The sequence below is a fragment of the Bombina bombina genome, chromosome 3 (genome assembly GCF_027579735.1).
Source record: "Bombina bombina isolate aBomBom1 chromosome 3, aBomBom1.pri, whole genome shotgun sequence".
NCBI lineage: Eukaryota > Metazoa > Chordata > Amphibia > Anura > Bombinatoridae > Bombina > Bombina bombina.
The window spans coordinates 203,578,557-203,595,533 of NC_069501.1; the positions used below are offsets into that span (position 1 = coordinate 203,578,557).

Below are 16,977 nucleotides of genomic sequence, written 5' to 3' on the forward strand. Positions count from 1 at the left end.
TAGCAGTGCTTTAAGGCTCAGGGTCTCATCCAGATAACAAGACATAGCATTCAGCAGTGAAAGACAGATCACCCAGAACCTAAAGAGTGACATTTCAATCAACTGGTTTAAAATGAATAAGGATTAGGCCATGAAGAACTAAACAAAAGGGAAACAGGGAGTTGATTGATCCCAAATATGGTGCATTTAAATCACAAACAAGTTTATTAAAGGGACACTGTACACTAGATTTTCTTTGTATAAATGTTTTTATAACCCAAATGTTTTATAGCCCATCTCGGAGTGTTTATGTAGAAATGTATAGTTTTGCTTATTTTTATAATAACATTGTGCTGATTTTCAGACTCCTAACCAAGAACCAAATTATCAGATGTAGACCCAGGTCTACAGATTCAAGTTTGTGTAATCTGTCTTTTCATATGCAGGGAAGGGGGCGTTTCTGCTTCCCTAGCCCCTTTCACTGGATGTCCCAGCCTAACCTCCTCATCAGTGAAAACTGGGAGCTTCCAAGTAAGTTGTTAAAAGGTTTTATACTGGATTTTAAGATCAGTATCTGTGCATATTCTTCTATATAGTGGTGTCTATTCCATGCAGTTATATGAAAATTGGTGTATACTGTCCCTTTAAGAATGTGACAATACATACCTATAACATTTTAGCTCACAAGAGCAATCCCCTCTTTAGACTAACTTTATTAGATTCACACAAAGCTTTTAAAATAAAACCGCCTGTTGAAAAATGGGCATTCACAATTTTAAACTGAGCTCATAACAGGTTAATTCATCATGAATTCATAAAATAACTTACTCTTGTTCCATGGCATTAAACACTATGGATTGTGCTGTAACAAAGCAGTTGGGATCCACTTGCCCATCTTCCCCACAGATCTTAGCTGCAAGAAATTAATAATTGTAACCATACAACTATCCATGCCCATCATCATTTACAAGATTTAGTAGCTAACAACAAGGATACTACATAGCCAATAGAAATCTAAATGCATTTAAGTTTTAGTTCATTTTTGTCCAAGCAATGTAACCAATTATATTAGCCTCTGAAAAACGTAAAAAACCCAAACAATTTCTTTCCTGATTCAGATAGAGCATACAATTTTAAACAACTTTCCAATTTAGTTTTATTATCAAATTTTCTTTGTTTTCTTCTTATCCTTTGTTGAAAAGCAGGAAGGTAAAGTTCTGGAGTGTGCACGTGCCTGCAGCACTAAATGTTAACAGTAACAATGTTATACATTAGCAAAAACACTAGAGGGCAGCACTATTTCCTGTCATGCAGTATTCCAGACAAATGCATGTTACCTATCCAGATATCTCTTTAACAAAGAATAAGAACAGAACCAAGCAAATGTTATAATGGAAGTGAATTGAAATTTTTAAATTGTATGCTCTATCTGAATCACAAAAGTACATTTTTGGGTTTCATGTCCCTTTAAACCAACTACCAAGTAAACTCCCAGGTCGCCCTAGGCCACTAGTGGCTGTAGCAAAACGCATGAGGCAGCACAGAACCACAATGAGTATGCAAGATGTGTAGGGACAATTTTACCTTTAGCACCACCTTACACTTCCTAAAATAGATTGGTTACCAAGTTTTATGTCTGACAATGTTTTTTATATCTATATATAGCTTAGCTTGCTTCATATTTTAATTGTATTCAAGAAAATAAAGTAATAAAGCATGGACAGAAAGATATTTAAGCCTAAGGTATTGCCCCATTCTTCAAGCAAAAATAAAAGGAACGAGAAAAGAAGCAAAGTCTGCAGTGAATCTTCGTTACCACTAGATGGCAGAACTTTAATGTATCTGTGGGTGAGGAAGTTTCCTGAGTTGCTGGGATATATAAACTTCTATGTACAATGTACACACCCCTGGTAAAATGCCAGGTCTCTGTGATGTAAAAAATGAGACAAAGACAAATCATTTCAAAACTTTTTCCACCTTTAATGTGACCTATAAACTGTACAACTCAATTGCAAAACAAACTAAAATCTTTTAGGTAGAGGGAAGTAGAAATAAAAAAATAAAATAATATGGTTGCATTAGTGTGCACGCCCTTAAACTAATACTTTGTTGAAGCACCCTTTGATTTTATTACAGTCTTTTTGGGTATGAGTTTTTCAGCATGGCACATCTTGACTTGGCAAGATTTGTCCACTCTTCTTTGCAAAAACACTCTAAATCTGTCAGATTGTGAGGGCATCTCTTGTGCACAGCCAACTTAAGATAACCCCACAGATTTTCGATTGGATTCAGGTCTGGGCTCTGGCTGGGCCATTCTAAAACTTTAATCTTCTTCTGGTGAAGCCATTCCTTTGTTAATTTGGATGTATGCTTTGGGTCATTGTCATGCTATATGATGAAGTTCCTCTTCATGTTCAGCTTTCTAGCAGAAGCCTGAAGGCTTTGTGCCAATATTGTCTGGTATTTGGAACTGTTCATAATTCCCTCTACCTTGACTAAGGCCCCAGTTCCAGCTGAAGAAAAACAGACCCAAAACATGATGCTGCCACCAAAATGCTTTACTGTGGGTATGGTGGTTATATGAAGTGTTGTTTTTGCGCCGAACATATCTTTTAGAATTATGGCCAAAAAGTTTAATCTTGGTTTCATCAAACCAGAACACCTTTTGCGACATGCTGGGCTTTCAATGTTTTTTTTCGTAAGCAAAGGCTTCCATCTTGCCACTCTACCCCATAGCCCAGACATATGAAAAATACGGGCGATTGTTGTCACATGCACCACACAGCCAGTACTTGCCAGATATTCCTGAAGCTCCTTAAATGGTGCTGTAGGCCTCTTGGCAGCCTCCCAGACCAGTTTACTTCTCGTCAATTTTGGAGGAACGTCCAGTTCTTGGTAAAGTCACTGTTGCGCCATATTTTCTCCACTTGATGATGACTGTCTTCACTGTGTTCCATTGTATATCTAATGCTTTGAAAATTATTTTGTACCGTTCTCCTGACTGATACCTTTTAACAATGAGATCCCTCTGATGCTTTGGAAGCTCTCTGTGAACCATGGCTTTTGCTGTGGGATGTGACTAAGAAAATGTCAGGAAAGACCTACTAGAACAGCTGAACTTTATTTGGGGTTAATCAGAGACACTTTAAATGATGGCAGGTGTGTGATGACTCCTATTTAACATTATTTTGAATGTGATTACTCAATTCTAAACACAGCTACATCCCCAGTTATAAGATGCAACCATATTATTTTGCTTTTTTTATTTTTACTTCCCTCCACCTAGAAGTTTGTTTGTTTGTTTTTAAATCAAGTTGTACAGTTTATAGGTCACAATAAAGGTGGAAAAAGTTCTGAAATTATTTATCTTTGTCTCATTTTTTTACATCACAGAAACCTGACATTTTAACAGGGGTGTGTAGACTTTTTATATCCACTGTATGTGATCATTTCTTACCTTGACAAAAGGCCCAGGTTGCGCCCAAAACGTTGGAATGCTTAGTCATATGATATTTTATATGTTAGATGGCCTGAACCCTTTTAAAACCGTTTTATTTATAATCAAAATGATATATTTATATTATAAAATGTATATATGAGTTTAATAGTTTATTTCAAAATGTTTTAGATATGTTTTGTGGGGAAAAAAATGGTTTTGCCTTACACTTTACTTCAGATCTCAAGTCGTGCTAAACATTCTAACGCAGTTTTAGCTGTTGCTCGAGCACCATTTATAACTTTTAAAGGGCCATAATACCCAAATGTTTAAACACTTGAAAGTGATGCAGTATTGCTGTAAAAAGCTGACTAGAAAATATCACCTGAACATCTCTATGTAAAAAAGAAAGATATTTTGCCTCAAAAGTTCCTCAGTAGCCACCTCCCATTGTAAAGGATTTCTAAGCAGCATATTAGTGTGTCTGTCCCGGGACAACTGAAAGGATGAGCTTTGTGCACTCTCATATTATTTCACCAATCAGGTAAAGGAAGCTTGCTATGAAATCTCATGAGAGTTAAGTCAAATCTCATGAGATCACAGTAAGAGTTCATGACCTCAGCACTGCTGATGCTGATTGGCTGCTGTTCATTTCTTCATTTTTTAATTTTTTTCACCTGCAGCTGGGAGCAGCTGAGTATAACTTTTTACACAGAACTTACTCTGCTGACCTGAGGAGATTGTGAGGTAAAATATCTTCCTTTTTTACATAGAGATGCTCAGGTGATATTTTCCTGTCAGCTTTTTACAGTTATACTGCATCAGTTTCAAGTGATTTAGCATATGAGTATTATGTCCCTTTAACTTGTAATATCCATGAAACGTAGAGGTTGCGCTAGAGCAATAGCAGCCGCGCTAACCCTTCTCTGGTAAATGGGATTTACCATAGTCTCGTAATATCAAGTTGCTCGCTAATGTTAGTGCAGTCAAACAATACAGCTAGGTCTATTTATTAATATAAAGATACCAGTGACAGTGAATATTTAATAAGCCAAAATGACCTGCTTTCATTTAGTAATGAGTTTCTTTCTAATACCCTTTGCAGAACATATTCTCTAAATCAGTGGAAGTTAAGTTGCATAGAAACACAAAAGCACCAAAATATAGTAACCAAAAAGCCCAGAATAGACCAGTTTCTTTCCCTTTCTCTGATTTCAGTAAAACAATTAAATTAAAAAAAACACACACACACAGGGCAGCATAACACAGTTAGAAAAACAAATTAATGTGATGTTAAATTTAAAAAGGGACATACAAGTTCTATTAAAAGTAAGTCTTATAGTAAATATTAAGATAATGATAGATACTTCTGTAAACTCCTCTGTCATCTTTAGAAGATACTGAATACACCCTGAATCTGACATTTTCCACTAGCCACTTAAAGACTGCGTCACTCTGCATTACACCCATCTACACTCTGAACTAGCTGCTATCACACTCACAGCCAATCCAAGACCTGTCTATAGTACAAAAGGAGCGCTCACTATACTCACACATGAAAACGTGTTTAGTGCGTAACCTACCAAGTAGTGTAGTCAGCTTTCCTTCTTGTGTCAATAGAAATATTTAAAAGTATTTTTGCACATGCTCAGTAGGAGCTGGAGCCTCAGAAAGTGTGCATATAAAAAAATTGCACACGTTTTGACAATGGAAGTATATTAGAAAGTTTGTTTTTTTGTTTTATTTCTTAACTACAATCTTTAGCTGAATCATATAACTTTCATTTTGACGTTTTTCCTCTGTATTAAGGTTTTATTTATGAGGTACATATAGCGGATTTCACAATCACAATCCAAAACAAAATGTAGAACTGCTGGTACAAAGCTCTGAAGAAAGAAATAAAACTTTATCCATGATTTATGGCACATTCATATTTGTTCAAGGACCCAAAAATAGTTACATAACAACGTTCATATCCACTGTGAAGAACAGCTTCCATAAAATAGATTTAAACTTTCATTAATGAAATCAATAAATAAAACATTATTTTTAATATTTAAGATGAAATATCTCCGCCAAAAAAAGCCAACCAACACTTACCTACAATGTCACTCCGCATTTCCTCACTGATCGGTATAGGTTTAGCAGCATCTGGCGAAATGTATTTAGTGAAGGTATTAACAGCATCCCGTTCTATACCTAGACAAGATACATGCATGTTACTACTACAGAAAAGCAGGTTTGTCATACAGAATTATTTATACAAGAAATTGCAGAAAGAAATTTTAGACCTTAACACAGGGATCGAGAAACTCGGGCATCAGGGAGCCACTGGCTCCATAATTAGACTGGGAGCCCTGGCACCCTGCTTTCATGTCCGCAAGACACCCACTGGTACCCCTCATTTCCCCCTGCAGACCTCTAAAACACACACACACATTATATATATATAATTATTGAATAGAAAACTTTCTATTCATTAATTCTATCTCTCTTACTTGTATGTAATGGAGGAAGGATTTTAATTTTATCTCCACCATAATTCAAATTAATATATATATCTATATATCTATATATATATATATATACACACACACTTATATATCTCATTTTATGGGCTGGCTACCAGATTTTGAACAAATATGTTGTGGTGTAGATATACATTTTATACATGTTGGTTAAATGTAATCACATACCAATATGAGTAATAATAAAAGAAAAAAAAATACAGAACAAATGTTTCTGCAAAGTATATCAAAGAAAGGAAATGTATAACATTTCAAAGATTTGAAGTGAATTTCTAACTCACTACTGAAGCTAATTTAATTTACGATAGGGCTTGACAAATCTGTGCAAAATCTAGGCATCTGTCTGCGTAATCAAGGGGTTAAGTCACTGCTGCAAACATATAGCGGTTTGCAGCAGTGACTTAACCCCTTGATTACGCAGAACTAAGTCAAGTGGTTAAATCAAAGTCATGCAACACAATGTATTTGTCAGAGTTAATCTGAGAACTGAAGAGGTGGAGAGGGAGGAGGAAGATAGCACTGAGGGAGGCTGTCATTTGAAGATAGAAGCAACTTATGATGCTGTACTGGCACTTTTAAAAGGGAGAGAGCTGCTGCGGACAGCCTCCACAGATTCCCAAAGCCATAAGAGCATTTTACCTGACCTAGGACTCATTTTCTAAGCAACACAGTGACCAGCATTTGTCGAGCCCTTGCCGTATCAAAGACTTGATGGGTATGAATGAATATGCACTACTGATATAGTTAAAACATACAAATTTCATCACTTAGCACCCAAAATTCGGGTCAGTTGATAACCTAAAATCAAGTAAGTTATGAAGATATGCAGTAAGCTCCACAATATGCCTTCTCTACATTTCAAGTCAACACATCTTGCAGCAGATAAAGAAGATACAACCTTATCAAATGTGCTACATGTAGTTTGTTTTCTTCTCTTGGTATCCTTTGTTGAAAAGGATACCTAGGTAGACACAGGCGCTGCAGATTGGTGTCTGCACATATTCGTCTCATGTTATTGGTTCACCTAATGCTCTGAGGTAGCTCTCAGTAGTCCGTTGCTGCTGCTTCAACAAAGGATACCAAGAAAATGACTCAAATAAGATAACAGCTATCTTGATATTCTAGCCATGCTGCAGCACAGGAAGTTATATGAGATGGGCAATACGAAACTTCCTCTGTCAAAAGCTGCCATTTTGCTTTACAAGTCATGGCAACAATGTGACTATGAGTTTTTGTAGGGTTACTGCTAGAATTTGTAATTCTCTAATAAAAGACTAAATAAAATAAAGCATAGCATATGTGAGTACATTATATATAATGGTAGAATGGTGAAATTATATTAGTAGCATTTGTTGAAAACTCATAATATAAACTCTTTACACTGAAAAACCAATATTCACTTTTTTAACTAAACCCCCCCCCCCCCCCCCCCAAAAAAAAACAACTAATAAATGCTTAGCTTTTACCTATGTGTTCTGACAAAATGCAACAAAAAACTTTTCCAAAAATGTTCGCCTCTTAGCCAATAGCGTGCTAGCCATATAGAATATTGCCGCTTGGCCTGCACAGCTATTGGCTAAGAGGTGGAAAATGTCACCTAAATGAAAAAATAGAGTTAAGCCGTGGGCAGCGCACAGCTCGGAATAAACTCGCTGCGAATAAAGGAACTTTCAGCATTACATTTTTTATACTTCATGACTGAAAGGCCCCTTTTATTTGTAGCACTGGTAAATCCTAGTGTTTCAAAACTCTAGGATTTACCATCACTTTCGACATAATACACATAGCCATATAGGTTAGACACAAACTTTAAACATACTTTATTTAAGTGTAAACAGATAACTTACTCTTCATCAATCTTTGTGACATATCTTTAAATCCTTCATGTGTTGGGCTGTTTATATTGGATGCTGAAAGCATGGAAGACTGCTCATACATGGGTAAAGTTTGATCAGTGTACAGTTCTAGTTGGATGGCTGGTGTGCCTCCTACATTCTGTTCAGTTTGCAAAAGTTTTGCAGCTGTGCTCTGCTTTCCACCTGTATTTAACGCTTTCAACCTGGATGTGTGATGTGGGACTTTACAAGAATCTTTTGACTGTTGATCAACAGAAGTAAGTAGTGATGATACAGACAGGCCAGGTTTTTTTGGAGCTGGTGATACTGGTTCTGCCAAGGAACTGTGCTTGACAGTGTTTAAACTGAACGCTCGTATTCGGGACCATGTAGTGGAGTGAAAGCTTTTTGCCTCCAGCCAGAATTTTACCAAATGTTCCATTCTACGCAGCTCCATAAACTGAATGAAGTAGGGGAGAGCAACACCATCTTGTAGCACCTGCTCAAGTGTCTTTGAAAGGCTGGACTTGGTTTCCTGGGCCTCATAATTCAAGCAGGATCTGCCTAAGGAAATAAAGAACATGAAGTTTAATAAATGGCGCACTTATTCAGTTAAACAAAATCTGAACCCTACCCATACAAACTGTATGACTGGTGTGTGAAGTTCCGGAGGGCTCTTGTTTGTTTCGGCACAAGACATAATTAGTATGCATAATGCACAAATCTACCTAAACAAACTGATATATCTATATCATATAGACATACCTAAGTATAACTGCTGTAACATGTATCAAATGCATCAGCCTGTCTTTTTGAAAGATTCAAAATAACTGGGTGGTAAGACATTTCAAATTACACTTAACACTGGTAAAACAGAATTTATGAACAAACAAGTGAAGGTCCTTAATTTAATTAAATTTACTACCACATGCTGGCAGACTAATATTAATCCTTTTATTCTAAAGGGATACATGCCTGTTTTCAATTACAAAATCCAATTTGTTAATTACCACTAAGACTATTGACCCTAGACTACTGTGTGTTTAACCCTCACAAAGGCGTGCGACTAGCAATGCTGATTGGATCAGCAACCAAATGGATTAGAGCATGTCATTTGTTGACTGTTATGCCCCTTTATACCATTCAATGTGAATGAGGAGCTACAGCTCGTCAAGCACAATGCAGCCTGCAGGCGCATGACGAGCCCTTTGCATCATCCAGGGAGATAGCCATTAAAATGCTGTTTTTGGCAATCCCCGCAGTACAGGCAAGGGATCCGTTGGTGGCCTAGTGGGCGGCACTCCCAGGCTTCATGGGAGTGCTGGTGACATCACCACATAGGAGTATGGAGATGTCACAAAGGGGCTGAGCCAGGAAGCTCAGTGTAGCTGCTATGGAGCTGGATGAGGGGGAAGGTTCTTTAACCCCTCAATCTCAGCTGCCATAGTAGCTACAAAAGTCCATGGCCCCTCATTTGTCTGCTCTTTCAAATGGTGTACAACACAGTGGATTTTAAAAATAAAATATGTCTAGAGACCCCCAATAAAGTTAATTTTCTAGTAGACAAGTCCCTCTCTTAACAAAGAGATTAATTTCTCTGTAAAGTCGGATGATCACTGTAGTAACAGTGAACACCTTGCAAGAAAAAAGTGCTTTTATTTCTGTATGGGATCTCTCTATTCTATATCAAACCCCAAAGCTCGTTTAGGCCCCTATTTCACATGCGGCTACCCTTGATGACAATTTAATAGAGAGATTACAATAACAGCAGTGGTCACTGGGCTATTTTCAATATTATTTACTAAAATCTATGCAAACATTATTATTATTTTTTTTTTACAGTTTTTCCCGTAGCTTTCTCACATGCCATATAAAAATGGCATACTGTGAATCTGCTGGGCCTACTGGAAAAAAAAACTATTTATAAAAATTTGTGTGGGTAACTCACTGAAATTTGACTTACAATAGGATTTAAATGTAGGTAGCCAGAAAAGCTCAAAATTGGTTCAACACTTGGGTGTAAAAAGGCTTAGCAGCAAAAGGGTTATATAGCAGTTATATGTTTAAAACACATTTTGAATTGAAAAATAATATAAAGATTTTTATTTATATGCTATTCTATCTATACATTTGAAAATTATTTTCTTTTCTCATAGTGCTCACAAATTGCTTTCACTAATGTCTGAGCCAACCATAATTTAGATCACATGTACAACTGTGACTAAAAATATGCATTATTGTTATAAGAAAAAGGCTCGGATATACCCAACTCCAGAACCCTTTGGTCAATAGGACATTGCACAATGAACAGATTGTAATGCACAGTTCACAAACAAGAAGAGTTATTCGTCATGTGACGCAGTATGCGATTACTTTCAAACAAGAAGTGAAAAGGAAAAAGGAGACTTTAAATATAAGCACAACAACAAGTGTTTTTTTTTTCATGAATATAATATACAGCAGTGGTTGACAAATCTGTTTAAAATTTAGGAGCCAGGCATACTTTTAGGAGCCAGAGAGTGGTATTTGTATATTGCTATATGGAGAATAACCCAAAAATTTAGGAGCCAGTGGCTCCCTGGCTCCTGGATTTGTTGAGCCCTGATATACAGCATTATACATTCATAAGATTTATTAAGCTGAGGCTGCAGCCACAAATTTGAGAAGCAGAAACTGCTTCTGTTGGCTCTCCACCACCTCAGAAGTGGCAAGACCAATCACCCCAACACTTGCTTGTTAAGGATGAATGACTTGCCCTGCTCTTGCGCAATAGGTTGCATGCAATGCAGCATCAGAAATGGCTACTGCAAGCAGACAGGTTCTCTACTTGCACACGTGCCAGCCTGCATCATGATACATTTTGCACTTAAAGGGACATTAAACACTAAATACATGCTAGATAGAATGATGCATTCAAAGAAAAGATTTGTCCATGACTAAAATGTAGATGTATTTTTTTAAAGTATCATTAGTTGTTTAAAAAGTGACAAAATAAGTGTAAAGTTTTAGTGTCTATAAAACACTGGGAGCTGCCATGTTGTAACTTGTGTTACCTTCTCTGCTGTGGCCAATTAGGGCAGTTATAAATAGGTCACTAGAGTGTGCAGCCAATGGTTGTGCTGGATTTAACAGTGTTCTGCACTTCCATTTCTAACAGGAACTGAAAAGCTCACAATTTCAGAATGGAATTACAGGCAAAGAGGACACAATAAATAATGAAAGTATATTGCAGAGTTGTTTTATATATACAATTTATCATTTTATATTACCATCTCAAAGTGTTTAATGCCCCTTTAATATTGTTATGACATCAACAGAGTATGACAATTTCATACAATAACACTCAGTTATTGTCATGTTTGGTGTTTGATATCTGACATCCAGATTATATATATATATATATATATATATATATATATATATATATATATATATATATATATATATATATATATATATATATATATATATATATATATATATATATATATATATAATATATATATATATATATATATATATATATATAAAAGTAACAAGAACTTGCACTCACAGACGTCTGAGGGAAGGGGATACTCTGTCTCCGAAACTTTACAATAAATGTGTGTTTCTGAAGGAAAGACCAGTGAGTGCAAGTTCTTGTTACTTTTATGCATTATTTCACTAGCACCCTGGCAGACTGACCTGGAAGTGAGAGTGCTCATCTATGGGAATATGAATATATATATATATATATATATATATATATATATATATATATATATATATATATATATATATATATTATATATTATATATAACACATAGAAACACCCAGCACTCACCAGCTAGCTCACAGCTAAGATAAAATCACAACTGGAAAGGTTAGTCACCGCATCTGGCCAAATGGGAAAGCTCAGGCACCACGTCAAGGTCCTTTTCATTGCCTGAGTCCCTAACACAGCCACACCATCATGCGAGCTCACAAAGCCAAACAGACTGAGAACAAAGAAGGGGTGCACAGGTGGATGTAATCACCAATAGAAAATACAAAACATGGAAGGGAACTGCACTCCAAGACCGGATCAGGTACACATCCTGTGACTCAGCAACATCCAGCCCTGGGTGCTAAATAGCACTCCAAAAAAGCTGAGATGTCACCAGAGCCACAGGCAGTTAACCCCAGTCCGGAATGGGTGCAAGAAACAAGGGGGATTACAAATAAAAAAAAAAAATATTTGTATTTTCTATGGGTGATTACATCCACCTGTGCACCCCTTCTTTGTTCTCAGTCTGTTTGGCTTTGTGAGCTCGCATGATGGTGTGGCTGTGTTAGGGACTCAGGCAATGGAAAGGACCTTGACGTGGTGCCTGAGCTTTCCCATTTGGCCAGATGCGGTGACTAACCTTTCCAGTTGTGATTTTATCTTAGCTGTGAGCTAGCTGGTGAGTGCTGGGTGTTTCTATGTGTTGTATTACTTTTTATTTGTAATCCCCCTGTTTCTTGCACCCATTCCGGACTGGGGTTAACTGCCTGTGGCTCTGGTGACATCACAGCTTTTTTGGAGTGCTATTTAGCACCCAGGTTGGATGTTGCTGAGTCACAGAATGTGTACCTGATCCGGTCTTGGAGTGCAGTTCCCTTCCATGTTATATATATATATATATATATTTAGACTTTTCAGAAGTTTGTGATGTGATCACTCTCCAAAATTTGGCAAGCACAAGAAATAGTGAAAATCTTGCATATACTGTTAAGAGTTTCAATGGTTTCAGGAATAAGTCGGTATTCTACCCCATACAGTCTAGGGGCTCTATCCTTGAAACATTCTATAACAGAATAGAGCAAGATCTCACACAATTGTCCCACACGACAGGTAGGGGCGAGCACAAATTTAATATGTCCTATAGAGAGAAACAAGCTCTCTTAGAACTTAAGAAAAATAAAAATCTTATTATCCGCTCAGCGGATAAGGGGGGGGTCAGTGGTTGTCCAGGACAGAAGTGCTTACATCAGTGAAGCAGAACGCCAATTAAATGACACTAACAACTATATGAGGCTTACAAGGGACCCCACCATTTCTTTTCAAAAGGAATTGAGAACACTTCTGGATGATGGTTTGGAGGATGGGCACCTAAATCAGAGCACACATGATTTTCTATTTGTAGAGAATCCTGTCGTGCCCATCTTCCACCATCTTCCAAAAGTCCACAAGAGTTTGGCAGATGTTCGGGGACGGCCCATTGTGAGTGGCATAGGGTCCCTCCTCGAGCATTTGTCACAATGGCTTGATGCTATTCTCTATCCTTTTGTGGTTACCCTGCAAAGCCACATAAGAGACACCAAGGATTTACTGAACCTTATGGAAGATTTCAATTGGGAAGGCCACTTTAAGTGGCTGACAATTGATGTCACGGCCCTCTATTCCTCCATTCCCCATGGGGAAGGTTTAACAGCTATAACCTTTTTCCTGGAGAAGTTTTCCTGTTTTGATGAGGCATTTGTAAAGTACATTTTGAGAGTTACCCATTTCCTTCTCAATCACAATTACTTCAGGTTCAATGAGGATTTCTCCAACATAGGTGTGTCCGGTCCACGGCGTCATCCTTACTTGTGGGATATTCTCCTCCCCAACAGGAAATGGCAAAGAGCCCAGCAAAGCTGGTCACATGATCCCTCCTAGGCTCCGCCTACCCCAGTCATTCTCTTTGCCGTTGTACAGGCAACATCTCCACGGAGATGGCTTAGAGTTTTTTAGTGTTTAACTGTAGTTTTTATTATTCAATCAAGAGTTTGTTATTTTAAAATAGTGCTGGTATGTACTATTTACTCTGAAACAGAAAAGAGATGAAGATTTCTGTTTGTAAGAGGAAAATGATTTTAGCAACCGTTACTAAAATCGATGGCTGTTTCCACACAGGACTGTTGAGAGGAATTAACTTCAGTTGGGGGAAAAAGGGAGCAGACTTTTGCTGCTTGAGGTATGACACATTTCTAACAAGACGATGTAATGCTGGAAGCTGTCATTTTCCCTATGGGATCCGGTAAGCCATTTTTATTACATGAAGAGAAAAAAAGGGCTTCACAAGGGCTTTTAAGACTGTAGACATTTTCTGGGCTAAAACGATTTATATATAAGCATATTTTATACTCCATAGCCTTGAGGAATTATTTTAATCTTGGGAACTATGTAAAATAACCGGCAGGCACTGTATTGGACACCTTATTCTCTAGGGGCTTTCCCTAATCATAGGCAGAGTCTCATTTTCGCGCCTCTATTGCGCACTTGTTTTTGGGAAGCATGACATGCAGATGCATGTGTGAGGAGCTCTGATACATAGAAAAGACTTTTCTGAAGGCGTCATTTGGTATCGTATTCCCCTTTGGGCTTGGTTGGGTCTCAGCAAAGCAGATACCAGGGACTGTAAAGGGGTTAAATATAAAAACGGCTCCGGTTCCGTTATTTTAAGGGTTAAAGCTTCCAAATTTGGTGTGCAATACTTTTAAGGCTTTAAGACACTGTGGTGAAATTTTGGTGAATTTTGAACAATTCCTTCATACTTTTTCGCATATGCAGTAATAAAGTGTGTTCAGTTTAAAATTTAAAGTGACAGTAACGGTTTTATTTTAAAACGTTTTTTGTACTTTGTTATCAAGTTTATGCCTGTTTAACATGTCTGAACTACCAGATAGACTGTGTTCTGTATGTGGGGAAGCCAAGGTTCCTTCTCATTTAAATAGATGTGATTTATGTGACACAAAATTTAGAGAAAATGATGCCCAAGATGATTCCTCAAGTGAGGGGAGTAAGCATGGTACTGCATCATCCCCTCCTTCGTCTACACCAGTCTTGCCCACTCAGGAGGCCCCTAGTACATCTAGTGCGCCAATACTCCTTACTATGCAACAATTAACGGCTGTAATGGATAATTCTATCAAAAACATTTTAGCCAAAATGCCCACTTATCAGCGAAAGCGCGACTGCTCTGTTTTAGAAAATACTGAAGAGCATGAGGACGCTGATGATATTGGTTCTGAAGTGCCCCTACACCAGTCTGAGGGGGCCAGGGAGGTTTTGTCTGAGGGAAAAATTTCAGATTCAGGGAAAATTTCTCAACAAGCTGAACCTGATGTGATTACATTTAAATTTAAATTGGAACATCTCCGCGCTCTGCTTAAGGAGGTGTTATCTACTCTGGATGATTGTGAGAATTTGGTCATTCCAGAGAAATTATGTAAAATGGACAAGTTCCTAGAGGTCCCGGGGCCCCCCGAAGCTTTTCCTATACCCAAGCGGGTGGCGGACATTGTAAATAAAGAATGGGATAGGCCCGGTATACCTTTCGTCCCTCCCCCCATATTTAAGAAATTGTTTCCTATGGTCGACCCCAGAAAGGACTTATGGCAGACAGTCCCCAAGGTCGAGGGGGCGGTTTCTACTCTAAACAAACGCACCACTATACCCATAGAAGATAGTTGTGCTTTCAAAGATCCTATGGATAAAAAATTAGAGGGTTTGCTTAAAAAGATGTTTGTTCAGCAAGGTTACCTTCTACAACCAATTTCATGCATTGTTCCTGTCACTACAGCAGCGTGTTTCTGGTTCGATGAACTAGAAAAGGCGCTCAATAATAATTCTTCTTCTTATGAGGAGATTATGGACAGAATTCATGCTCTCAAATTGGCTAATTCTTTCACCCTAGACGCCACTTTGCAACTGGCTAGGTTAGCGGCGAAAAATTCTGGTTTGCTATTGTGGCGCGCAGAGCGCTTTGGCTAAAATCTTGGTCAGCGGATGCGTCTTCCAAGAACAAATTGCTTAACATTCCTTTCAAGGGGAAAACGCTGTTTGGCCCTGACTTGAAAGAGATTATCTCTGATATCACTGGGGGCAAGGGCCACGCCCTTCCTCAGGATAGGTCTTTCAAAGCCAAAAATAAACCTAATTTTCGTCCTTTTCGCAGAAACGGACCAGCCCCAAGTGCTACGTCCTCTAAGCAAGAGGGTAATACTTCTCAAGCCAAGCCAGCCTGGAGGCCAATGCAAGGCTGGAACAAAGGAAAGCAGGCCAAGAAACCTGCCACTGCTACCAAGACAGCATGAGATGTTGGCCCCCGATCCGGGACCGGATCTGGTGGGGGGCAGACTCTCTCTCTTCGCTCAGGCTTGGGCAAGAGATGTTCTGGATCCTTGGGCACTAGAAATAGTCTCCCAAGGTTATCTTCTGGAATTCAAGGGGCTTCCCCCAAGGGGGAGGTTCCACAGGTCTCAATTGTCTTCAGACCTCATAAAAAAACAGGCATTCTTACATTGTGTAGAAGACCTGTTAAAAATGGGAGTGATTCATCCTGTTCCATTAGGAGAACAAGGGATGGGGTTCTACTCCAATCTGTTCGTAGTTCCCAAAAAAGAGGGAACATTCAGACCAATCTTAGATCTCAAGATCCTAAACAAGTTTCTCAAGGTTCCATCGTTCAAAATGGAAACCATTCGAACAATTCTTCCTTCCATCCAGGAAGGTCAATTCATGACCACGGTGGATTTAAAGGATGCGTATCTACATATTCCTATCCACAAGGAACATCATCGGTTCCTAAGGTTCGCATTCCTGACAAGCATTACCAGTTTGTGGCACTTCCGTTCGAATTAGCCACTGCTCCAAGAATTTTCACAAAGGTACTAGGGTCCCTTCTAGCGGTGCTAAGACCAAGGGGCATTGCAGTAGTACCTTACTTGGACGACATTCTGATTCAAGCGTCGTCCCTTCCACAAGCAAAGGCTCACACGGACATTGTCCTGGCCTTTCTCAGATCTCACGGGTGGAAAGTGAACGTAGAAAAAAGTTCGCTATCTCCGTCAACAAGGGTTCCCTTCTTGGGAACAATAATAGACTCCTTAGAAATGAGGCTTTTTCTGACAGAAGCCAGAAAATCAAAACTTCTAAACTCTTGTCAAATACTTCATTCTGTTCCTCTTCCTTCCATAGCGCAGTGCATGGAAGTAATAGGTTTGATGGTAGCGGCAATGGACATAGTTCCTTTTGCGCAAATTCATCTAAGACCATTACAACTGTGCATGCTCAGTCAGTGGAATGGGGACTATACAGACTTGTCTCCGACGATACAAGTAGATCAGAGGACCAGAGATTCACTCCGTTGGTGGCTGTCCCTGGACAACCTGTCACAGGGGATGAGCTTCCGCAGACCAGAGTGGGTCATT

General features: G+C 38.5%; 1 protein-coding gene across 1 annotated transcript in view; it reads right to left on the reverse strand.

Annotated features, from left to right (window-relative positions):
- AKAP10 (A-kinase anchoring protein 10) overlaps positions 1–16,977 on the reverse strand; it is a 212,843-nt gene that overhangs the window by 78,933 nt on the left and 116,933 nt on the right. Inside the window, exons 4-6 of the mRNA XM_053706086.1 lie at positions 7,791–8,342; positions 5,516–5,614; positions 808–892 (exon numbers count right to left, since the gene is read on the reverse strand). Coding sequence (XP_053562061.1) covers positions 808–892; positions 5,516–5,614; positions 7,791–8,342 — 736 coding nt within the window. The remainder of the gene's footprint in view (positions 1–807; positions 893–5,515; positions 5,615–7,790; positions 8,343–16,977) is intronic.